Source organism: Pongo abelii, chromosome 11 (genome assembly GCF_028885655.2).
Source record: "Pongo abelii isolate AG06213 chromosome 11, NHGRI_mPonAbe1-v2.0_pri, whole genome shotgun sequence".
NCBI lineage: Eukaryota > Metazoa > Chordata > Mammalia > Primates > Hominidae > Pongo > Pongo abelii.
Window position 1 is genome coordinate 103,884,078 of NC_071996.2, and position 26,796 is coordinate 103,910,873.

General features: G+C 41.0%; 1 protein-coding gene and 1 pseudogene across 1 annotated transcript in view; both read left to right on the forward strand.

The window, feature by feature from the left end:
- Positions 1 to 26,796, forward strand: part of AOX4 (aldehyde oxidase 4) — a 71,857-nt gene that overhangs the window by 42,271 nt on the left and 2,790 nt on the right. The window contains 13 exon segments of the mRNA XM_009237952.2: positions 5,754 to 5,878; positions 9,435 to 9,568; positions 10,499 to 10,586; positions 10,904 to 10,987; positions 11,170 to 11,364; positions 12,351 to 12,578; positions 14,974 to 15,069; positions 16,494 to 16,622; positions 20,245 to 20,325; positions 21,836 to 21,888; positions 22,410 to 22,524; positions 22,709 to 22,774; positions 25,867 to 26,052. Coding sequence (XP_009236227.2) covers positions 5,754 to 5,878; positions 9,435 to 9,568; positions 10,499 to 10,586; positions 10,904 to 10,987; positions 11,170 to 11,364; positions 12,351 to 12,578; positions 14,974 to 15,069; positions 16,494 to 16,622; positions 20,245 to 20,325; positions 21,836 to 21,888; positions 22,410 to 22,524; positions 22,709 to 22,774; positions 25,867 to 26,052 — 1,580 coding nt within the window.
- LOC103890012 (luc7-like protein 3) lies at positions 6,633 to 8,509 on the forward strand (annotated as a pseudogene).

A 26,796-nucleotide genomic window follows, 5' to 3' on the forward strand; every position in this document is an offset into this window, starting at 1 on the left:
TGTCTTCTGCTTTTATTTAACATTATGTATGAAAGATTAATCCATGTTGTTGCATAGATTAGTTTTTTTTCATTGGTAGTATTCTATTATGCAAATATTTCACAATTTATTTGTTCATTCTACCATTGAGGACATTGGAGTTGTTTTTAATTTGGGGCCATTATGAATAAAATTTCTATAAACACTATTATGCTTATATTTTGGTGAACATAGCACTTATTTCTAATGGAATGTACCCAGGAATGAAATTGCTGAATAACAGCATTTTTTTATTTTTATTTTTATTTTTTTGAGACAGAGTCTCACCCTGTTGCCCAGGCTGGAGTGCAGTGGCGTGATCTTGGCTCACTGCAAGCTCCGCTTACCGGATTCACGCCATTCTCCTGCCTCAGCCTCCTGAGTAGCTGGGACTACAGGCGCCCGCCACCTCACCTGGCTGATTTTTTGTATTTTTAGTAGAGGCGGGGTTTCACCATGTTAGCCAGGATGGTCTCGATCTCCTGACCTCGTGATCTGCCCGCCTCAGCCTCCCAAAGTGCTGGGATTACAGGCGTGAGCCACCGCACCCAGCCAATAATAGCATATTTTTGTTTAGCCTTAGTAGTTAATTTCAAGCATTAAAAAAAAATAAAACTTGTATCAATTATACTCCTGTTAGCAATCAAAAGAGGTCCATTGTTCTATTGTTATCAGCCTTTTTAGTTTTATCTGATCTGATGGGTGTGGGTTGATATCTCATTGTGGTTTTAACTGGATTTCTTTGATGACTAATGATGTTGAGCTTTTTCATATGTGCATTGGTCATTTTTATATTCTCTTTGATGAAATGCCTGTTAAGTATTTTGCCTGTTTTTTAATTTCTTAAATTAAAAGTAATAATTAATTATAATTAATAATATAATTATGGCATTATAATTATATATAATTAATTTTAATACAATTAATGATATAATTTATTTATAGGAGGTTTTTAATATATTTTTGATTGGTTATGGGTATTGAAAATACCTTCTCTCAGCTGTGCCTTTGCACTTTCTTCATGGTACCTTTTTATAAACAAAATTTCTTTTCTTTTCCTTTTTTTTTTTTTTTTTCAGACAGGGTCTTACTCTGTTGCCCAGGCTGGAGTACAGTGGCACATTCTCCACTCACTGCAGCCTCAACCTCTTGGTCTCAATCAGTCCTCCCACCTCAGCCTCCTAAGTAGCTGGGACTACAGGCATGCACCACCAAGCCCACCTAATCTTTGTATTTTTTGTAGAGATGGGGTTTTTCCATGTTGCCTAGGCTGGTCTCAAACTCCTGGGCTCAAACGATCCCCCCTCCTTAGCCTCCCAATGTGCTTAGATTACAGTGTGAGCCACCATGCCAAGACAATTTCTTCCATTTATTTTATTTATTTATTTATTTATTTATTTATTTTTGAGATGAAGTTCCACTCTTGTTGCCCAGGCTGGAGTGCAATGGAGTGGTCTCGACTTGCTGCAACCTCCACCTCCTGGGTTCAAGCAATTCTCCTGCCTCAGCCTCCCTAGTAGCTGGGATTACAGGCTTGCACCACTACGCCCAGCTAATTTTTGTATTTTTAATAAAGATGGGGTTTCACCATGTTGGCCAAGCTGGTCTCAAACTCCTGACCTCAGGTGATCTGCCCGACTCAACCTCCCAAAGTGCTAGGATTACAGGCGTGAGCCACCACGCCCAGCCTAATTTCTTCATTTTAATGAATGTCAATTTATCAGTCTTTTATTTATAGTTAATGATTTTGTGCTCGTTGAAGAAATTTTTGCCATCCAAAGGTCATGAAGATATTCTCTTAAGTTTTCTCCTAGAAACTTGATTGTTTTAGCTTTTGCACTTAGGTCTATGATTCACCTCAAGTTAAATTTTCTGTATAATGTGAGATAGGAGTCAATATTCCATTTTTTTCATGTGGATATTCAATTGACCCAGCACCATTTATTGAAGACTATCCTTTCCCTTACTGAATTGCAGTGCAGCTTTTGTTGTTTTCCAGATGTCTACATATGTGTTGTTCTATTTCCGAGTTCCCTATCATATTCTATTTGTCTATTTACCTATCTTGCTAATACCAGTGTCTGACTTGCTGTAACTTTATAGTGAGTCTTAAAACCTGATAATTTAAGGTACTTTTGCTGCTGCTTCTTCAATACGACCTTAGCTATTATAGGTCCTTTGCATTCTCAGATAAATTCATCATTAGTTCATAAATCCCACCAAAAATAATTTGTTGGGATTTTGGTTGGGATTGTATTGAAACAATATATCAATTTGAGAGAACTGAAATCTTAACAATATTATGTCTTCTAATCCATAAGCATGGTAGACATTGCCTTTTATCTAGGTTTTCTTTAACTTCTCTCAGTAATTTTTAGTTTTCACTATAGAGATCTTGCACCTCCTTTTTAATATTTATTCCTAGTATTTTATGCTTTGTGATACTAAGGTTATTTTTATTTAACTTTCTGCTTGTTGTGTCTAGTATATAAGAACACAGTTAATTTTTGTATATTGATCTTATATCTAGCAATTTTGCTTAATTCATTTACTATTTTAATAGACTTAGAGATTCTCTTGAATTTTCTGTATATACAGCAGTATGACAGTTTTATTTATCTTTTCCAATCTTGACACGATTATTTGTTCATTGATTTGTTTAGACTTAATGTTCTGGCTAAGATTTTTTTTAAGTTCTAGGTTTGTGTGTGTGTGTGCATGTGTGTGTATTTTAATTTTATTTAAGTTCTGGGGTACACATACAGGATGTGCAGGTCTGTTACATAGGTAAACATGTTCCATGGTAGTTTGCTTTCCCTATTAACCCATCACCTAGGTATTAAGCCCAACATGCATTAGCTATTTTTCCTGATGCTGTCTCTCCCCTCACCCCCCAACAGGCCCCAGTGTGTGTTGTTCACCTCCCTGTGTCCATGTGTTCTCATCGTTCAGCTCCCATTTATGAGTGAGAACATGCAGTGTTTGGTTTTCTGTTCCTGCGTTAGTGTGCAGAGGATAATGGCTTCCAGCTTCATTCATAACCATGCAAAGAACATTCCTCATTAAAAAGTGGGCAAAGGACATAAACAGACACTTCTCAAAGAAGACATTTATGCGGCCAACAACCAGATGAAAAAATGCTCAACATCACTGATCATTAGAGAAATGTAAATCAAAACCACAGTGAGATACCATCTCATGCCAGTTGGAATGGCTTTTACTAAAAATTCAAAACAACAGATGGTGGCAAGGCTGCAGAGAAATAGGAATGCTTTTACACTGTTGGTAGAAATGTTTATTAGTTCTACCATTGTAGAAGACAGTGTGGCGATTCCTCAAAGATCTAAAACCAGAAATGCCATTTGACCCAGCAATCTCATTACTGGGTATATACCCAAAGGAATACAAATCATTCTATTATAAAGATACATGCATATGCATGTTCATTGCAGCACTATTGACAATAGCAAAGACATGGAATCAACCCAAATGCCCATAAGTGATAGACTGGATAAAGAAAATGTGGCACATATACACCACGGTATATTATACAGCCATAAAAAAGATTTTTTATATTTTAAAAAATAGCAATATTGGCTGGGTGCATTGGCTCACACCTGTAATTCCAGCACTTTGGGAGGCCGAGGGTGGTGAATCACCTGAGGTCAGGAGTTTGAGACCAGTCTGGCCAACATGGTGAAACCAGTTGTCTACTAAAAATACAAAAATTAGCAAGCCTGGTGGCAAGTGCCTGTAATCCCAGCTACTTGGGAGGCTGAGGCAGGAGAATCACTTGATCCCAGGAGGCAGAGGTTGCAATGAGCCAAGATCACACCATTGCACTCCGGCCTGGGCAGCAAGAGCAAAACTCCATCTCAAAACACACAAACACACACACACACACACACACACACATATTACCTAGGTCCCACCTCAGACCACTCAAATTAGAATATGGGAATACGGAAAAAGGGTATTAATATTTTTTAAAAAGCTTCCCCAAGTGATGCTAATGTGTGGCCAAATAACCACAGCTGTCTTTACTAACAGAATCACTGCTGGTCTTTGGTAAGAAAAAAGAGTAATTTTCACAGGATCTATTACATTCTTCTAAGTAACTAGAATGGCAAGTGGTGTAAGCTTTTATCTTTTATTAAAACCTGAGAGACCTTTAGAATGCATATTTCCTAACATCATTCTGTTTAAATGAAAAATGTAGACTGCCTCCCAATTATAAAAACAACGCACTACCTTGTAAGAATAGTTGGACACAACCGATAAACTCATGAGAGATGTTCAGATGTTTTACAGTAACTACTACTTATACCAAACATTCATTACTCCATGGGACTTTATTTTAAAAATTAAATGAGATTTTATAAAAACTATAAATTTGAGTCAAAGATGATTTAATAATAATAATATCAGCTAACACTTGTCAAGTACTTACTGTGCCAGACGCCATGCTAAGCATTTTACATGTATTATATTATTTAATCCTAATAACAATCCTAGGAGATTAATATTATTATTAAGCTTATTTTAAGCTACTATTTACTGCTTACTATTTAACATGCAAGCAGAACAACTCAGCAGATAATTGGCTGAGGTCTCATGTTCAGTTATCAGTAGAACCAGGACTGGCTGATCCCAAGGCCCTAGCTCTTAAGCACCATGGTATATATGTTTTTAATTATTATTCTCACCCAGAGGGCAGCAGACAGACAGAGTACCATTTGGAACCTTTGCCATTTGGGATTTCGGAAATTGTGAGAGTTCAGAATTTTGGCGCAAGTAGGAAATTTGAAACATGAAAGGAATTTTGGCAGGAATGACTAAGAGTCACACAGCAGTCTAATATGGAGAAGTGTGGTGTCATGGTTCATAACATGAGTCAGTCAGGCTGCCTAGGTTTGAATCCCAGCTCCGCCACTTACTATCTGTGTCACCTTGAGCAGCTTACTTCACCTTTCCATGTCTCAGCTTCCCCATCTGGCAAGATGGGGGTAATGACACATGCCTCATAGGATTGATATAAGGATTAAGTGAATTAATTGTCTATAAAGTGCTAAGCCTTAGAAAAATACCTAGTGTATTGTCAACACTATCTAATTGTTAAGTAAATAAATTTGGGTTTAAAATATGCCACTTTCACATAAGGATTATTTTGAGCTGAAGGCAATTAAGAAGCAGCAGACACAGAAAAAAGTTATCTACTCTCCTCCTATTGACCTAAAAGTAGGGCATAAATGTCCCTTTATGAAGGTGTTTCCTGACCCCTCTCTTATACCAGGATGAGCAGAACAAGAGAAAACTCCAGACTCTTATCAGCCCAGAGATGGCACTGAGAGAAATCTGCATAACAAACCTCACTAAAATAACCCTTATCCTCCATTAACTTCCCCTATATATTTATCTCTCCACAATTTACCACCCCCAGAAGCTCAAAACTCATTTCCTTTGCCTTCTCACTTCTCCACAAATGTATTGTCCTTTGTTAAAATAGTATATACGCTTCTGGGTCTAACCACCTAATCACCTCTTTGGGATTTTCCATTCATTTCTGTGACCCCCTCCCATATGCATATGAAAAAAAACTTTTTTCTGCTGTTAAAGAAAAAACAGTCCAGCTCTCCATAAGCTAAAGCAACTCACTCTTCATAAGCAAAACACCACCAAGAGCTCCCACGTTGGAACTTATGATTAAACATTGCCTTGTGTTTTGTGCTTTACAGGTGAGGTCCATGTGGAAGGACAGGAACATTTTTACATGGAAACATCATCTATCCTGGCTCTCCCAAAAGAAGAAGATAAAGAAATGGTATTACACCTTGGAACACAGTATCCAACCCGTGTGCAGGTAACTGGAGGAGATACAGGCTTCACCCCTAAGCAATTGTGTGATCTCCTAGAAGTCAGTGGGCATCTACATCCTTTTCTATAAATTGTGGAAGGTGATAAAGATCACCCCTGAGGTCCCTTTTGGTAGGGGGTATGTGACTCTGGGTTCCAATGAACAACATGTATGTCCCAAAGTCACCATTGCCACCTATTATTAACATTTCCTGAGTAACAATCAGTCAGCTCCACAACAGCAGACATTTCCTTGAGAGTAACTAGGGCACTGGGTACCCACAGCCTGCCATAGCCCAGAAGCTAAGGCAGTATCAAAAGCAGTCCCAGTAAAGGATTTGAGTAGACATTTCTCCAAAGAAGATATGTGAATGAACAATAAGCACATGAAAAAATGCTCAGCATCATTAGTCATTAGGGAAATGCAAATCAAAACCACAATGAAATACCGTTTTCCACCCACTAGAATGTCTATAATCAAAAAGACAGACAATAACAAGTGTTGGCAAGGTTGTAGAGAAACTGGAACCTTCATACATTGCTGATGGGCATGAAAAATGGCACAGCCACTTTGAAAAATAGTTTGGTGTTTTCTTAGGATGTTAAACATAGACTGAACATATAATTCAGCAATTCTGCAAGTAAATATCTACCCAAGATAAATGAAAATATATGTCTACAAAAAAACTTATGAACAAATGTTCATAGCAGCCTTACTCATAATAAACAAAAGTGTAAACAACACATTGTCCAGCTGATGAATGGAGAAACAAAATGTGGTATATCCATGCAGTGGAATATTATTTAGCCATAAAAAGGAATGGAGATTTTGTCTTGTTGGCTCCTGTGGAAAGGAGACTTTTCAACCTGAGAGTAGGCTGAGGAGGTTGGTGTCAATGTCGCCAGCATTTTTGTTGCTGGGTGCCTGGGCTGGTGGGAGAAACTGCCCAAAGGAAGCACTTTGATTTTGGCTACACAATTGGATGAGTTAATGGGCTGGGACCAAAACATCACCCTGGACAAGAAGCACAGCAACATGTGGTGGGACCACAGAACATTTATAAATATTATCTCTGTGGTTTTTGTCCTGCAGAATTGTTCACATATACACATTCTGATTTTGGTCCATGTGAAAAAATTCATACTAAAAAGCTACAAAACAGTATGAGAAAAGCTCTCATTTTAATGAAAGTTGGCTATGAGAGAGGTGTTTTTTGTTTGTTTTTTGTTTGTTTTGCCGTACTTACAGAGCTTACTTGCAAAAGTAGAACGTGGAATCAGATGAGGCCATGCTCATTTGGCATTGTCTCAAAACCAGCAGTCTTCTGGGGCAGCTGGCTCAACAGGCAAAAATGAAGAAAAAATTCGGGTTCTGACAGAAAACATTGATGTACTTCTGCAGAAGATTGAAGAATTAGGGTCTGAAGGAAAAGTAGAAGCCCAGGGGATGATGAAATTAGTTGAACAATTAAAAGAAGAGAGAGAATTGCCTAGATCCACAACCTTGAAAATTGAAAGTTTTGCTGCACACACACACGAAAAAAACAAATGGAAGTTTGTAAAGTGTGTGGAGCCTTTTTGATAGTAGGAGATGACCAGTCCTGGGTAGATGACCATTTGTTGGAAAAACAACACATGGGATATGCCAAAATTAAAACTACTGTAGAAGAATCAAAAGAAAAGTTAAGAAAAAGGACTCAAGAACCTGATCGTGATGAGCGTCTAAAAAAGGAGAAGCAAGAAAGAGAAGAGAAAAAGAACATGAGAGAGGAAGTGAAGGAGAAAGGAAAAGATGAAGGGAAGGGGAAGAAAGAGAAAAAAAGGGCTTATGACAGAGAAAGAAGAAAGAGAAGTTGTTCATGAAATAGGCAGTTGATATGGTTTGGCTGTGTCCCCACCCAAATCTCACATTGAATTGTAATAATCTCCACATGTCAAGGGCGGGACCAGGTGGAGGTAATTACCCATACTGTCCCTGTGGTAGTGAATAAGTCTCACAAGATCTGATGGTTTTATAAATAGGAGTTCCCCTGTACAAGCTCTCTTGCCTGCCGCCATATAAGACATGACTTTGTTTTGCCTTTGCCTTCCACCATGATTGTGAGGCCTTCCTAGCCATGTAGAACTGTGAGTCAATTAAAACCTTTTTCCTTTATAAATTACCCAGACTCGGGTATGTCTTTATTAGCAGTGTGAGAACAGACTAAGATAGCACTCAAGCCAAACTTCAGACTGAAGATGCAGCAGGTCTCAGGACCACAAAAGATCATGAAGCAGAGAAAGAAGGTGAAGCAGAAGTAGAAATCAATGAAGAAGCAGAAGCTATGATCAATCAGAAAGAAAACATAGATCTCAAAGTCGGTATCAAAGAAGATCAAAAAGACAATTGAAAGTCATATAAGCACAGGAGCGAAAGTTGGGACAAAGAACAAGATAGAAAATCCAAGGAGAAAAAGAGGATTTGATGATTAATAAAAAGTAGCGTGAAGTCTGGTAGTCGAGAAAAACAGAGTGAAGACACAAACATTGAATCAAAGGAAAGTGATACTAAGAATGAGGTCAATGGGACCAGTGAAGACATTAAATCTGAATGTGACACTCAGTTCAGTTAAAACCAATCTGATAAGACCTCAGATCAGACAGAAGACTACTGTTCGAAGATTTTTGGAAGAATACTGAAAATGGCATAAAGTGAAGACTGACATTTTAAAAAATGAGGTGAAAGAAAGCTATAGTGGCATAGAAAAAGTATAAAGCTCAGTTTTTTTAATTGTTATGATTAAAAATTAATTCAGGACTGATGTAACCTACCAGATTTCAGAACATATGTTAATAGTATATATGCCACTGAAAACTTAGGTCCTGTATCATTTTTTTTAAGACTTTTTAAGAAATTTTACTTAAATGTGTGGCTTGCTCAGTGTTTAATTACAAGTTTTCATTCTTGGACTTTGAAAACAGGATTAAACGTTAGTACTTGTGTGAATCAGACTAAGTGGGATTTCATTTATACAACTCTGCTATACTTAGCCTTTGGATTTAGAAGTAAAAATAAAGTTTTCCTGACTTTCTGTTACAAAGTTGATTGTCTCTGCCATTGACAAGCTTTAGTATTATTCTTCTTCCAATAAAGTTATTGACTCTGAACTAAAAAAAAAAAAAAAAAAAAGGAATAGAGTACTGACACATGCTACAACATGGATGAACCTTGAAAATATTATGCTAAGAGAAAGAAGCGAGTCACAAAAGACCGCATAGTGTATGATTCCACTGACATGAAATGTCCATAATGGGCAAATCTATAGAGACAGAAAGTAGATTAATGGTTGCCCAGTGCTGGGGGTTTGGGGAAGATGAGGAGCAAGTGCTTAATGGATACAAAATTTCTCTGCAGATGCCGAAAATGTTCTAAAATTAGATTATGGTGATGGTTACACAATTCTGTAAATATAAGTATTTGTTGAATTACTAGATTTCTTTTACTGGGCAGAGGGGAAATACAAGGATGAGAAAGTAAACTATTAAATTGCGCTTACATAACTTTGGGAACTTATGTCTTGCAGGAATATGTGGCTGCAGCACTGAACGTCCCAAGGAATAGAATCGCCTGCCGCATGAAAAGAGCTGGAGGAGCGTTTGGAGGGAAAGTGACCAAGCCTGCTCTGCTAGGAGCTGTCAGTGCTGTGGCCGCCAACAAGTAAGAGTCACAGTGGCATCATTATCAGTCCAAGTAGCACTGATGCCATCCGCATTCTTTCAGCCCAGCAGCCCAGCTTTCGTCTCAGCTTTCAACTCAGCTGAGGTTGGCCACGTGGAAGGAAGGCCAAACCCCAGCCCCAAAAGAGACAGAGTTTGTCATGAAATAAAGCAGCGTCTCTGCAACCACCTGGGAATGTTCACTTAGCCTCTGTGTCATCCAGCTGGAATACCCAAACACTGGAATAGTCATGACTTTTGCGAACCTTGTAACTACCAAAGTTCACTTATTCAAACTAACTTATCCCAGGCTACTTCTACAAAAAGAAAAACCGTGAACATCTTAGCTCATTGGCACTTTCCAACAGTAGGAAAGACTGTCCTGTAAATTGCAGGTTTGCAGGCACTGGGAACATTCCATCAGAAACCAGAGGAGTCCTCGATGGGCATTTTATGAAAGGGGAGTCTGAATGCAAGGAAGGTTATGCTCGATGGAGCATTGGAGCTCGACACTTTAAGCCTCAACATCCCCTTTAAGGCAAATATTTAAAATTGCAATTACTTTTGCACCAACCTAATATTTTAATGCTCTATTAACTATCTCAAAGTGAAATTCACAACAGTAAATCCTACTAGACGTAATTGCAAAACAATAATACAATTCCTTAGTAAAATATAAAATAGAAAGTAACTTATAACCAAATAATGTGTCATTGCAATATATAAGTTCTCAGACATGACTAAACCAGAATAATTATGATCTTTTTAAAGAATACTAATGCCCCACACACTTCCAAAGAGTTTGTCTAAGGAATGTTACTACCCTCACTGAAAACCAATAAGCTAGATTATCTCAAGTCCCCCTCCCCCATCTCTATGTTTCTACAACTTTATGAAGCATCCAGTGTGTTAACAGAGTCATTTCCTGTAGGACTGGCCATCCAATCCGGTTTATCCTAGAACGTGGTGATGACATGCTGATAACTGCTGGCCGCCACCCACTCCTCGGAAAATACAAAGTAGGTAAAAGCAAAAGTTTAGCAAACTGCCTAAGACATTGTTCAGTGTTAATCAACCAATAGTAAAGACAATTACTACATCCCACACCACTTGAAAGGGATATTTAGACGTTGCCTAAAACTACCCAAAACTTTCTATTGGTATCATGTTCAACTTGGGCACCATCATTGATATTCCTCTGGTTACTGTCACATCCAATCATGTATATAAGCTAAGTGTGCATTGACAATTGTGACAAGATGTGTTTGTGTACAGCGTGATTTCATTGCAAAGAAGGACTATTGAGAAAATTGTCTTACTTGCCATCACTTTGCAGATTGGATTCATGAACAATGGTGTGATAAAAGCTGCTGATGTCGAATATTATGTCAATGGCGGGTGCACTCCTGATGAGTCTGAGACGGTGAGAAACATGCCTTTCCCATAGGTTACCAGTTGAGCTGTATGTGTTACACTTTATTTGCGTAAAGATTTGTCTTACAAATCAGATAACTTCTGTGACAGGTTCAAATTAGATAAAATTCAGATAAGTGGTTTTGAATATTTGTCAGATGTGAAATTTCACTTTGTTTTGCTTCAACTCGGGTGGTGGAGTTCATTGTGCTGAAATCTGAAAACGCATACTGTATTCCTAATTTCCGGTGCCAGGGTAGGGCTTGCAAAACAAATTTGCCATCCAACACAGCCTTTCGAGGATTTGGCTTTCCTCAGGGTACGGTGGTGGTCAAAGCTTACATAACTGCTGTGGCATCTCAATGCAACTTACCCCCTGAAGAGGTAATAAGTCATAACGCCCTAATAAAATGCTGAGATCATTGTTCCAATATATCTTAAATGCCTATATATGCATTATATCAACCCCTATGTGGATTCAAAAAAAATAAAGCACATCATCTATGTATCAGTTAGCTTTTGCTATGTGGTAAGTCAACCACAAAACTTAGCGTCTAAAAACAACAGTATTTTTTATGATTCTGTGGGTCAGCTGGGTAGCTCTTCTGGTCTGGGCCAGAGCAACTGGAGCTTCATGGTCTAAGGTAGCTTCATTGACATGTCTGGTGGTCATCACGCTGGTTCGTCTAGGATGCCTCAGCCACGAAGGCGCATCTCCATGCCACGGAGTCTCTCACCCTCCAGTATGCCAGCCCAGATTCGTTCTCATGGTGGTGGTCACAGAGCTGCCATGAACAGCATGGCAAGCCCTGGTGTACAAGTGCTTTTCAAATCTCTGTCCACCTCACACACTTATTGTCCCATTGGGATTCTAAAGCAAGCCATGCTTTCGAATCAGTGTGAAGCCACCCAGGGGATAGACAGCACAGAATGGTTGCGACCATTTGTGCAGATAATCTACCACAATTCAAGACTTTGAGGAGCTAATGTGAGAACAGTTAAGAATGAGGCAACATTGTGTGGGTGTAAAAGGATTTTGAATCAGGAGAATTTTGTCTCACCACTGACAAACTTGTGACAGTTCACAATGGTTGGAACCTACTATTTCTCAGGGTGATCGTGATGTTAACTAGACAATACACTTAGTCTAGAGCCTGGTGCATATGGAATGCTCAAGAGTAGTTGCTACTGTTATTATTATTACTCTGATGTTTATACATGTACACTTGCACTTGCATATTTATAGCCATTTAAATAGTTTTCTTTCTTTAGAAAGACTTCCTGCATATCAGGCATATAATAAAAACACATACTGCACATGGGAAACAAGCATCTATGCCTAAAATCCATTTTATTTTCTCATCTTTCAGGTTAGATAAATAAACATATATAAGAGAATTAGCAAAACAGCCTTTAAGCAGACATTTAATCCAGAGCCATTGTGAAGATGCTGGAAAGAATGTCTGGAGAAATCTTCATTCTATGCTAGGAAACTGGCCGCAGAGGAATTTAACAAAAGGCATTACTGGAAGAAGAGGGGACTTGCCGGAGTCCCCATGAAATTTTCCATTGGGATCCCCACAGCTTACTACAATCAGGTGAGACTGGGAGAGGGGTCTTCTCATCAAAAGCTTTTTTCCAAATGACCTGCTGCCTGAGAAGATCAATCATGTGCAACAAGGGATGATCCCCTCTGGGAACAGAGAAAACAACTGGGGCAATTTCCTTAGCAGGAAACAGAGTGGGTTTAGGCAAGCATTGGGGACCGCAAGTGCTAGGGCAGACCTGGCAGTCACACTGAAAGCAATCAACAGTAAAGTCCAGCCCAGGGGTTCTGGGCTGGTATAGAATGTCCCCAAACATGGGTATTGGGGTATGGGGCCAAATTTCAAATCCATGAGAAAACTGGGAGTAACAAGAGGATCACTTCCTCCTTCCTAGTTCCTTAGTGAGAGCAGCAGGGTCATCTGAAGACAGTTTTCAAAACTACATGAGAACAGACAGAGCACTTGGAGCTGCTATAATGAGGCTCAGTGACTACCTGGCCTCCTTTTAAGTTTCACCATAACTAGTTTGTTTCTGTGTGTGTGTGGGGTGGGAGGGGTGGGGGGGAGGCGGCGTCCAGTGTCTGATTCTTTTATTTTTTTCTACTCCTATTAATCTCTGAAATGTCCCCATAACCAAACCCACGCAAAGGAGAGAACACACGCCCCCTTCATGGTGTGAATGAGGTAGGCCCAAGCTCTCTCTTAGCAAATTACTTCCTGTGCACACCCTTCCCCAGAGTCCACTAACAAGGTAGGAGGCCAAACAAGAAGTGGGGGAAAGGCCATGAGCACTGCACTCCCTGGAGCAGGTGTTCATGTTTCCCCCCAGGTAGTACTTCTCAAGCCAGAGTAACACTGAGACCCCCTTTAAGAAGAACATTTTTGTGGACTCTCAAAAGTTGCTTAAATTATTTATGTTAATGTTCATCAACTATATATAACCAAAAACCAAAGAATAAGCTTCTTTTGCTCATGCCTTTATAAAACACAAGCAAATTTGCAAAATAACTAAAATTAATCTATTAATGACAGTAGCATTCAAAATAATAACATTAATTTAACGTGGTGAATGATGTTGCTTTTCTAAAACCAAATCCTCACTCACAAAATGACAATGGCTCTGGCTGCTGCTTCACAAGTCACTGTGAAGTTTTTAATTCTAAAAGTCTATGGGTCACTGTCTCACCTCTTGGCTCTAATATGCTCCATCAATTAAAGTAATCGTACTTGGTGCTTATACAATTATCAACACAAAATCTAGCATGGTATCTGAAAGCAATACTCATTTATACAGGGTCATCCACTACCCTTGTTAGATTGTCTTGGAGGTGAAAACACAAAGTTTAAAAGTTCTTGTAGAGGACTTAATGATTCCGCAAATACAGTGTCATATTCTGGAGACTGGAAGAGATGAGTTCGTTGATATTTGAATGCTTGGTGGCAGGGGTACAAGCATCAACAAGGAAGTAGGATCCTGGCCACGTGCATGAGCATATATGGGGATTGCTCTAAAGAAAGATTCCAGCCACTTGCAGAACCACCCTACGTAGCCAGCCTCCTTCTTCCCGCAGTCTGATCCCTGGAACCACATGCACATTCTATAGATCTTCAGTTAGAACCACCAGCCCCAGAGATAGACAACAGCAATTAGTTTGAAAAGGTAGCATGGCATGGTCACCAAGATCACTGGGCTCAAATTAGGAGCTGTGGGCTCCAGTCCTGATTTTACCACACATCAGACAGCTGAGTTTTGCCACGCCTCCCCCTCTCTAGGGTTCTATTCCCCATGTGCAAAGTAAAGAATTTGGACTAAATCAGTGGATCCCAAACCTGGCCAATCATCAAAATCACCTGGGAACTTAAAAAAAAAATGGGTATTTGGAATTCACCTCCAACCTGTCATTCCTGCCACCAAATTGGAATTTCCAGAATGAGACCCCAACCATGTGATTCTAAAAGATCAGTGTTTGGAAACCATTAAAACATCTCAAGTTTCTTCCAGTTTCTCTAGTAGCAAGAAGAGGCTGTGCCTGGAAATTTACTCATGTGAGTTATATTTGCTTTAAAATTATATTTTCATGCCCAGGGAGGGAAGAATTATAAAGTGTTTGTGGGTTGGGGCTTTGGAGAGGCAGCTCCAAGGCAACCACACAAGACCTCCAGTAGGCAGAAGACTGGTGTGATGGACAATAAACACATTCATCTATCTACATTGATGATTTTGAAGCCTTGCAAGAGGTTGTCTGTAGCCACTAATAATACCTTTCTTCTCCAGAATAATATAATATTCTCCGGAATATTTTTAATGAAATAAAGATATTTAAATTGTAAAAGAAAAAATAAAAGATTGGCTTAATGAAGCAAGACTGTTCATCCAGCAACCTAGGCTACACTCACAACATTTGGCTGAATCAGTTCCCAAACTGGTATAATTCTTTCCCTCCAGGCGGCTGCTCTTGTTCACATCTATCTAGATGGCTCTGTCTTGGTGACTCATGGTGGCTGTGAACTGGGACAAGGCCTGTACACCAAAATGATTCAGGTGAGATCAGTGTCTGTCTTCTCCAATATAGAAGAATATGCATGTTACATTCAACTTAACAGCTTTTTCTTGAGAAATACCATCACACTAAATGCATAAGTCAATTGTAAGACTTCTGACTTTAGGAAGGCAAAAATGCAGGGGACTGAGGGAGATAAGTGTTAGGATGAGGAAATTATTATTTTTTTAAGACAGGGTCTCACTGTGTTGTCCAGGCTGGAGTGAGTACATTGGCACAATCACAGCTCACTGCAGCCTCAACCTCCTGGGCTCAAGCAATTCTCCCATCTCAGCCTCCTGAGTAGCTGGGACTATAGGTGTGTACCACCACACCCAGATAATTTTTGTACTTTTTGTAGAGACAGGGTCTCACCATGTTATCTAGGCTGGTTTCGAACTCCTGAGCTCAAGCAATCCACCCCGCTCTGCCTCCCAGAGTGCAGGGAATACGGACATAAGCCACCATGCTCAGCCTAGAATTAAGGAAATACTTTCTATTGTTCTTCCTGCATACAACAGAACCAAGGCCACAGGTCTTCTGAAAAATGTGATTCCAGATTTCAAAGATAAGATACTTGTAAGCTTTCTGGCAACTGCTCAGAGCAATACTGTGTTCATCCAAATCCTCAATTAGAAGTGAGTGCATTTAGTAGGATAAAAAATTATGCTCTTAGAATTAACAATCTACTGAGGAACATTACATGACTGGCCCTTATGTGTGCCAATTGAAGAAAATGTTTCGAATATGATTGAAAGAGCAAGAGATTACTGCATTCAGAAATTTGCCCTTTTTTTAAAATGTGAAATAAGAAATTTTCCCTCTTTTTAAATGTGAAATAAGACATTTGATTAAAAAACATGCATGGGAAACAAAGCTTCACTCCCAATGAGAGGTAGAGAGAAGACATTTTCTTTAAGGAAAGAATGTTATTTAATAGTATACTTGGAATTAGGAAATCACACAAATCCACAGGGCCTTCTTTGCATATATCTTGCTTCTTCACAACAAAAGCCTTATGCCTCCAAAATGTCCCATGAAGGAAACATAATCTGTTAAATTATCTGTAAACCACAAGGAGAAGATGAAGGTGAAACATTAAGACAAGGGCCTCGAGCTTGCCTGCACCTGTCCTACTACACTAGATGTCCCAGAGTGACCATCCTGGCACATGGCTTCCATGAGAGTGGCATTAAAAGAAAGCACCAGTTGGCCACATGTCTCTGAAAAGGAATGTATCTTTAACAATGCCATTTAAAGTCTTCAAGTGCACTAATCTACATGTAAACTCAAGATACCAGCTAAAATGTTTGTCTCTATAGAAGAATAGCCAGGTTTATACTCAGTTCTAAAAAGATTGTAACTTTTAATTTGGGGGAGGGTCTTAAAGTCCATACAATAAATGTTTTTCTTCTGCTTCTGGCAGGTGGCTAGTCGCGAACTCAATATCCCCCAGTCATACATACACCTGTCCGAAACAAGCACAGTCACGGTGTCCAATGGCATCTTCACATCAGGATCAATGGGGACAGACATCAATGGAAAGGCTGTGCAAGTGACTTTTCTTTCATTTTCCAGTAACTCAAAGACAGCGCTGGAAAGAACATTGTCCCATCCTTTCTTTTGTGGAAGATGAAACTGAGGCCAAGAAAGGTCAAGTTCTAGGACATTTGGCTAATGACTGACAGAGCCAAGGCTCCGCATCGGGTTTTCTGAGGCTCCCATTTAGTGCTCCTCCTGCCGTGCTGAGCTGTTTTTATAGTTAATTGTTCTGTTGAATGTGAAAACCTGCATCTTCAGCAACCTCCCTTCATCTTATCTGAGACTCTCTCTCTTCTCTCACCCCAGCACACCAGAGCAATGCAGGGTTATCCCATCCTGGTTCCACAAAGGGCTCGGGCCAGTCATTAACCTCTCTAGGTATCTGTGTCCTCTTTTGCAAAACTGGAGATATGAACACCACCCACCTCATAGAATTGCTGGGTGGATTACAGGGGTTATAGAGTAAAGCCACCACCATCTTCTTCTCCACCAGAAAACTATTGATTGGCCATTAGTCACCCATAGAGACCGTCTCCACAAAATGACAAGCACCTGGATGAAAAGAGAAGCTTTGAGCCTATGAAATATATTCATATATCATATGAACCATGGCTTCCCAAATTATGCTCTTTGGGATAGTGGTCCCATGAAATGCTCGGTGGAAAAAACAAAGGATTCTACAGTCAACAAATTTGGAAAATGTTGCATGCTTACTACATCCCACTCATAGAGGCATATAAGGCATATTGCACTTTTTTTTTTTTTTTTTTTTTTTTTTTTTGAGATGGAGTCTTGTTCTGTCACCCAGGCTGGAGTGCAGTGGTGCAATCTCAGCTCACTGCAGACTTCACCTCCCAGGTTCAAGCGATTCTCCTGCCCCAGCCTCCCAAGTAGCTGGGATTACAGGCACTTGCCACCAGGCCTGGCTAATTTTTGTATTTTTAGTAGAGACAGGGGCTTCACCTTGTTGGCCAGGCTGGTCTCAAACTCCTGACCTCAGGTGATTCGCCTGCCTCGGTCTCCCAAAGTGCTGGGATTACAGGCATGAGCCATCACTAAAGCATATTGCATATTAAAGGCTCTGAGAGTTTTGCAATAAAGAAACCTGCTCAAGGAAAATGCTCTGGAAAACTCAAATTTTGATGAAACCATGTAAATGACTAAGTCCATTTTTTCACCTTTCATCCAGATGTTAATTGCCTTGCAAGCACACAATGCAAAGAGACACCAATAAACAACTAGCTATGGTCTCAGGCATGGTAAGGCAGGGACACCCAAAAAAATGAGGAAACAAAAATATTTTTTGAAAATTTTCCATATTTTATGATGATTTTTGATGAGTCATCATATGAAAGTCATAAATTTGTGTGACTTCACAATTATTTTATTGATTCAACATGGGTTTAACAAACATTTACTGAGGCTTACCAGGTGCCAGATCCTGTTCTAAGCACTAGGGGTGTCACAATAAATGAAACAGGACAAAATCCAAAGAGCCCGAGCTCACATTCCAGCAGACAATAAATAAATACATGAAACTGTTACTGTGAAAGAGTGCCATGTGACACTCCAAGGCATGCCGCAGGAAACAGCTTCACGCTTTCTCCTCGCAAGCCTGGTTCAAGTTCCCTCTGTGGGCTTCCTCTTTCTTTCCCCTGAATAAAATCTACCCAGAGCTTTCTATTTACTCTAAGATAATTAAAACTCCATGGATCACTTTTATTCGCAGAAATAACCTCATTTCAATAATTAAAATGTCTAATTCAAAATTCCAAAATGTACGTCAAATTGCAGTGTCTCTGCTACCTCCCATCTGGGCCTGCAGGTAGAAAGAGGGTGGGGATGGCTTCTCCCCATCTCCCTCCCTGTACTTTTTCCATTTCCCTCCAGCCCCTCCAGCTTCTTAACCTACTTTTCAGACCCATGTAGAGTCAGAGGAGAGAAGGGCATAGAGGTAAAAAGCAGAAAAGACCTACCTGGCTGGCATCAGTGTAATCTGGCCATGTTACATCTGATGCCTTCTGAGAGTCCCTTCCAGGCATCTTGGGCATGGGCAGTGCCTCTCCTCTGGCTTTAGCCTCTTGTGCCCTGCCCCAGCCCTATCCTGAGCACCAAGTCCCCTCCAGTCTCATTCTATTAAGGCACTTCACCCCTTGCGGGAAGCCCTTATAGATAGTTTCCTTTTCAAACCTAGAGATTAGAGGTTAGAGGAGCTGGAGGGAGGGACCAGGTTGTAGGGTCCAGGAGGGAGTTATTGCTTAATGGTTGTAGAGTTTCTGTTGGGGTTGATAAGAAAGTATTAGAAACAGATAGTGGTGATGGTTGCACCAAAAAAAATGCATGTAAGAATAAGATTGTTTTTATAATGGATACAGTTCAAATTACAGCATGAAAACTTCTTTTAGGACTATGTGATCATTGCCAAGCCACCTTTGAAACAAAGTAAAATTCTTCATCTGGAGTCCAAAAATCTAGGAAAACTCTAAAGGGAACAGAAGACTTTCCGTACACTAGCTTCCACCTGGCTTGGGAAGAAATGCACCCAGCAGATTGAGAGAGTGCTCCTTGGAATGAAAAGGGTGATGACTGGTCATCTGCGTGTCCTTCAGACAGCCTGCAGCTCCTCAGTGGGCTTTCATGGTGGGTTGATTATGAAGAGATTTCAAGGCTCACCAAGACCCACAGCAACCCAAGTCTCTAGATTTTTTTTCAGCCAACAATCACATCAGATTTTCAAAAGAAACATACAGCAAAAGCTGAGGGGTTTTTTTGTTTGTTTGTTTGTTTTGGGTTTTTGTTGTTGTTGTCGTTGTTTTGAGATGGGGTCTCACTCTGAGGCTGAGATAAATGAGTAAGGGCAAAGATCAGAATGGATTTGTATTGGAATTACAAGTGGAAGCCATGCTGGGGTCCACAGACACTCAGGAGTCAGCAGGTGTAATCTCAGGAATCCAAGATTTTACCTCAAAAATTTTTATTTTCACTTTAATGATAAACTTTTAAAAATTAAAATAAGTACAGGTATATTTCATATCATCTGAATGACTGCTTTATAACTGGAATATTGCCGTGAGATCTCTGTCCACATTTGAGACCAAGAGTATGCTTTGTGCTAAAGCAACAAGAGCAGAGATGGACTTCATATGTAAAGGATGTTTTCTTGCCCAGTGGTGAGCGGATGATGGCAAGATTAAAATGCAAATGAATATAGTGGCAATTTCAGTAGGAAGAGTGGGGAGAAAATTGATCCACCCACTAGCACATAATAGGCATGTCAAACTCCAAAGTACTTGTGCCACAGCAGTCAATACTTTTTCCACATTCCGAGCAGCAATTTAGCTCCAGAAAACAATATCATCGATCAACTAAATTAGTGTTGTTATTTTGAGTTTCATTGGCATACAGATGGGTGTGCACACTCTGTGATTATGTGTTTGTTTTCTAGTTATAAAAGAGCTATAACTCTAAGGAGACTCCACCCAACTTCATTACTCAAGTTTAGGAAACCCTGTCTAGATGACTAGGAAGCAGGTTCACCAAACTGATGGTCTGCATTTGAATCAATTTAAAGAGTTAACATTTTGATATTCCTTGTGCCTTTTATTTCTGACATTATTTCAAATGTTTATTTTTAGAATGGCTGCCAAACTCTTATGGCCCGTCTTCATCCCATCATCAGGAAAAACCCTGAAGGAAAATGGGAGGATTGGATGAGTGTTCTCTACATTATCCCTTTCCAGAAAGGCAACTACATCCAGATAGGAAACAGTCCTAGACGCATGGGCTGATGGGTGGTGCCCCTTCAAGAAACAAAGCATGTACTGGCATTTACTTCTATTTTTTCAAAAGGGTAAAAGAGATGACTGTATACATTGAAACCTGGCTTTATTTCAGAGCCTCATTTCTCACTGAGCATAAGAGCAGGACGGGCTCTAAAGTAAGGCACACCTAGGGTTGCTGTCCCTGTTTCATCACCACTAGCCTATGGGGCAAGTCACTTACCCCATCTGAGTCTGTTTGGTTGCTGTAAAAGAAAAAAAAAAAAAGCACTGTAGGCTGGGTGGCTTATAAACAACAGAAATTCATTTCTCACAGTTCTGGAGGCTGTGAAGTCCAAGATTACAGCCTCTGCAGATTTAGTGTCTGGTGAGTGTCCGTTTCCTGGTCCACAGATGAGGCTTTCTCGCTGTGTTTTCACAGGATGGAAGGGGCAAGGTAGCTCTCTAGGGCCTCTTTTATGAAGTCACTAACTAATCTCATTCATTAGGGCTCTGCCCTCCTGACCTAATCACCTCCCAAGGACCCCACCTCTTAATGCCATCACCCTGGGGGATTGAGATTTCAACATTAGAATTTTGAGCGAACACAAACATTCAGACCATAGCCTCAGGGTCATGGAGTTTGTTTTCTTACCTGTACAATGGAGATAATAGTAGTCCTAAGATCAAAGGATTATTGAATTTCTAATAATAATAGTTATTATTACCATCTTGATTATTATTCCCCACTCCTATACAGTTTACTCCAGCAGGAAAACTGACATAATCATATATTGAGACAGCCAAATTATTTGGGAACAAAGCAGGGTAAAAATACCTATGTGCATACCTATACAGAAGTACTTAAATATAGCCTAGCCCTCTCCCTAATTTAAAAAGCCAAAAAGTGGCCAGTCACAGTAGCTCACACCTATCATCCCAGCACTTTGGGAGGCTGAGGCGGGTGGATCATTTGAGGTCAGGAATTCGAGACCAGCCTGGCCAACATGGTGAAATCCCACCTCTACTAAAAATACAAAAATTAGCCAGACAGTAGTGGTGTGTGCCTGTAGTCCTAGCTACTCGGGAGGCTGAGGGAGGAGAATCCCTTGAGCCTAGGAGGTGGAGGTTGTGGTGAGCTAAGATTGGGCCACCGCACTCCAGTCTGGGTGAGAGAGCGAGACCCTGTCTCAAAAAAAAAAAAGCCAAAAAGTGTGAAAAATAATAAACTAAACTTTACACTGTGCAGCAGCCCTGCAAAACAGAGTCCCAGAGTACAGCTAGCAGCTGCCCTTAAAAACCTCCATTGAAAAGCATGACTTGCAGCTTGTACCCAGGCCTAGGTCTCACTGCAGGGAAGTGTGGGTGCAGAACTTGGGACAAACAAGAGAAGGCAAGCCCAGCATGGAAGGCATTTCCATTACTTTCCCCAAATTTATATTTTTTTGTAACTCATCATCTCTTTCAGATTGCAAAAGCCTTTGAAGAATCCATCAGTCTCTCAGCTACTGGATATTTCAAGTAAACGGCATTTTTACTTTGGTTTAAACTACACTTGGGCAGGGGTGATGTGCACTCATCAGTCTGGACAGATGTCCAGATAGTGCCGGAGCTCTGCTGTGCTCAGTGTTAACTCCTTAAGTCATGGGGTCGTGGAGGGTGGGGAAGGAGATCTGGGGGAGGGCCAGGGGCTGGGAACAATCCAGAGGCAGCAGCTGTTCAGCAGCCGGGAGGGACACCAGGAGGGACACCACAGCTGTCTATACATGTCCTGGCCCATCCCAGGAACTGTGTACTGGAGGGCAGGGGTCCAATACCAGCTGATCTTCTCCCCGTGTCTTCGGTGGAGCCTTGCGGCCCTGACCTCGTGGTCCTTGCAAGAGAAGATGGGGAGGCCTCCAGCCACTGGGTGCAGATGCTGCCTGGAGCCCCTGCGGGGCAGCCCTTCTGCTCTGCTCATCTCCAAGATTCCACACCATGGGGTGATCCAACCACGAGTGGGAAAAGTGCCTCTTCTCCTCACTCCTGATTTCTCTTCTCAGAGGCTACCAAACAAATATGGACTGGGAGAAGGGGGAAGGTAATGCTTACCCGTATTATGTTTATGGAGCAGCCTGTTCTGAGGTTGAAGTCGACTGTCTCACGGGGGCTCATAAGGTAAAGACTGATGTTTCTATTACACCATCTTCCATGTAAACACTAACACGGTAAAGAATAATCAACATTGTAAATAACAATAACCTTGATCCTCCCAATGAAAAACTAGGGATAGGTACATAATTTTAGTAAACATTTATTTTAAATAAGTAATATTTTCCATTATCTATTTTCTCTGGCACAGCTTCTTAGGACCGACATCTTCATGGATGCCGCTTTCAGCATAAACCCAGCCCTGGATATTGGACAGGTGAGTGATTCCAGAACCACCCCACAGGGACTTATGCTCAATCCCATTTAGCAGCTATTCACTCAGAATACTATTTTCCAACATGCTCTAAACCTTTTTTGAGGGATGGAGTCTCACTCTGTCACCCAGGCTGGAGTGCAGTGGCACAGTCTCAGCTCACTGCAACCTCAGCTTCCCGGGTTCAAGCGATTCTCCTGCCTCAGCTTCCTGAGTAGCTAGGATTGCAGGTGCCCACCACCATACCTGGCTAATTTTTGTATATTTAGTAGAGACAGGGGTCTCACCATGTTGGCCAGGCTGGTCTTGAACTCCTGGCCTGAAGCAGTCCTTCCGCCTCGGCCTCCCAAAGTGCTGGGATTACAGGCATGAGCCACCGCATCCGGCCATGCTCCAAACCTTGTTCATATCTAGTGCAAATATTCTGTAATACGTACTGTCTATTATGCACATGCATACAACACGTAGAAAAAATACTGAAAGTAAATTCAAGAAAAAGTTAATGGTTTATCTACATGGCAGGAATATATATGATTTATTCTGCTTTATGATTCTCTGTGTTTTCTAATTTTTCTTCAATTAGCATTGATATGTTCATAATTAGAACATTACATCGATATAATAAAGTTACGTTAGTGTTCATATTAATATTGAGTTTAAACAGACTGCACAATTTACAGAAATTTAAGAAAAAAAAAGTTTAAACACAATTTCCCCCACTTGCTGAATTTAATTCTGATTTTTATCTTGCAAATAAATAAAATTAACTCACCCAAAGTCTTTTTAAACTTGGTGTTGAAACCTTCCCAGCTGTTGGCACAGCCTTGCTTTTTTCTAGCCCTGTTACTCAAAGTGGGGCCAACAGACCAGCCACATTGGCTTGCCCTAGACCTGCTAACCAGCTCCCAGGTGAGGCCAAGACAGTTGGTCCACAGTCTGCAACTAAGTAGCAACCGGGAGCGCTTAAGTAGCCTGGCGTCAAACCCTGACATATGGTGCTTTCGTCTGCCAGCAGCTTCTCACCATCCTGGGTCCTAAGAGACTGGTTTACCTCGCTAGCTGGGCTGATGGGCTTTACAAGGAACAATTTGATTGGTCCCCCAGTGTTTCTCAAAATATGGCCCTTAGACACTGCAACAGAAGCTCCTGTAGTGCTTATTGAAAACACGAATTCCTGGGCCCACCCCAGGCCCAGACGTACTCCATCATAATTGTGCCGGGCTGTTATGGCCTAGCACAATTTTGTTAGGTGAAAATTGCTCTTAAGCCTGTAAGTTTGAGAACTACTGCTAGCCCCAGGCCCTACCTTCTCTCCCCATTTCTTTTCCCCTCCTCCCAGCTAATTCCTCCCTCGTTATTGCTTAAGCAAATGCAAAAAGGAAGATGATCAGGAAAACCCTACATTTACCCCATCAGAAAAGGGAAGAAAGCCAGAAGTGTGTTAGGCTGAATCTCTTGGGCTTTGATCTTTCCCTTTAGAGACACGCATTGTTATTTCCAAATTTAGCATTTAAATTTACTTACCTTATTCCTACATTTCATGTTTTAATAAAAATGGAAACTGTAACTCTCCAATTTGTTAACTCTCCAATTTTTTTAAAAGGTCGCTTTAAAAGCAACCTTTTTCCTAAAGCAACCTTTTTCCTGGAGCATAAATGTATGTAAATAGAGCTCATCATGGCTTTTAATAAATATAGTTATTTCTTCCAATCTACCCTGTTTAGCATTGATCTAGTCTCCCTGGTAACATGAAGAAAAGTCAGCCGGGTGCGGTGGCTCACGCCTATAATCTCAGCACTTTGGGAGGCCAATGTGGGTGGATCACCTGAGGTCAGGAGTTTGAGACCAGCCTGGCCAACACATAGTGAAACCCCATCTCTACTTAAAAAAATACAAAAAGTAGCTGGGTGTGGTGGCACATGCCTGTAGTCTCAGCTACTTGGGAAGCTGAGCAGGAGAATCGCTTGAACCTGGGAGGCGGCGGTTGCAATGAGCCAAGGTCGCACCACTGCACTCCAGCCTGGATGACAGAACAAGACTCCATCTCTCAAACAAAAAAAAAAAGAAAGAAAGAAAGAAAAGAAAAGTCGACAAATCCAGATATTATAATGAATTACAGTGTCCTAATTCTATTTATTGTACTTCGTATTCCCTCAATGTTAACTTCTTTTTCATCTACTTCAATAGACATTTATGGAGAACCTATGTGCCAGGCACCATGCTAAGAACAGAATATAAGAAAGCCAGGCCTGAGATGCTCATAAGCTAGTGAGAGAGGGGAGGAGAGTGAGAGTGAGAGGTGAACAATGAAATACCCTCCAAGCTCCACCATGGGCAGGAGTGTGTTCCAGGTGCAGTGAGCCTGGAGGAAGCAGTTCCTAAATCCAACTAGGGAGTGCTGGAAGGATCTTAAGATGCCAAAGGGGCCCTAATCCTTTAGCTGAAATGTGGAGGAGGAATAGGAGTGTGCCAGGTGGACAAGTTGGGGTGGGAAGGGGTGAAGACAGTCAGGAGAAACTGCATTTACCAAGACTCAGAGATGAGAAAGAAGCTGGTGGGTTTGGAGAATTAGCAGGAATGTAGCCAATGTCAGGCACCTGGAGTGTGAGGTACCTGAGGATGAGGCCAGGCAAGGTGGCAGGCACCAGTTCTAAAGGACCCGTTGTAAAATCCACTGCAGTGCTTTCAAGAATGGCTTATTGGCTGGGCGCGGTGGCTCACGCCTATAATCCCAGTGCTTTGGGAGGGTGAGGAGGGCGGATCACAAGGTCAGGAGTTCGAGACCAGCCTGACCAACATGGTGAAACCCCGTCTCTACTAAAAATACAAAAATTAGCAGGGTATGGTGGTGGGCGCCTGTAATCTCAGCTACTCAGGAGGCTGAGGCAAGAGAATTGCTTGAACCCAGAAGGCAGAGGTTGCACTGAGCCGAGATTGCACCATTGCACTCCAGCCTAGGTGACAGAGCAAGACTCCGTCTCAAAAAAAAAAAAAAAGAATGGCTTATTATGATCCAGAGCTCCACATTTATTCACACTGTAATATTTATTCAACCAATATCAAATTCTTATAACCTGTGAAATTTTTGGCCGTAGATTGAGGGAGCATTTATTCAAGGCATGGGATTCTATACCATAGAAGAACTGAAATACTCCCCAGAAGGTGTGCTTTATTCTCGGAGTCCAGATGACTACAAAATCCCCACTGTCACTGAGATAGCAGAAGAGTTCTATGTCACTTTGGTGCGTTCCCAAAATCCCATAGCCATCTACTCATCCAAGGTAAGAACTTAAACCTCTGTGTTAGCTGGCTGTGGCTGCCATAACAAAGTACCACAGACTGGGTGGTTTAAACAATAAAGATTTATTTTCTCACAGTTCTGGAGACTGGAAGTCCGCTACCAAGGTGTTGCCAGGTTGGTTTTCTCCACGGCCTTTTTTCTTGGCTTGTAGTCAGCCATCTTCTTCCCTTTTCTTCACATGATCATCCCTCTGTATGTGTCTGTGTCCAAATTTCCTCTTCCTATAAGGACACCTGTCATGTTGGATTGGGGCCTGCCTGAATGACCTCATTTTAACTTAGTCATCTCTGTAAAGCCCTCTTCTCCAAATACAGTTCCATTCTGCAGTGCTGGGGATTGGGACTTCACCAGGTGAATTTGAGGAGGACACAGTTCACCCCATAACAATTTCCTCTTGCAAGAAATTATGAAACCATCCCCTGAATTTACTATGTCCTTTGAACTGCAAATCCCAAAAGGAGAAAGAGAAAAGAAAAGCATGCTTGTGGCAGAGTGACACTGACTCCAGAAGCCTAAGCCGGATCTTCATGTTTTGCTAGAGACCATGAAACAAATCTAAACCAAACAAGGGTCAAGAAGGCAATGAACAACTTGGCTCATGAGACTAAGTGCCATTGTGAGATAAACTCACATTGTAGGCAAATTCCATCCACCCAGAGCTTTTCTGCACTGTTCCCACCTGTCCTCCAGACACAGTTCTTGCTGACACTGCCTCTTCCACACC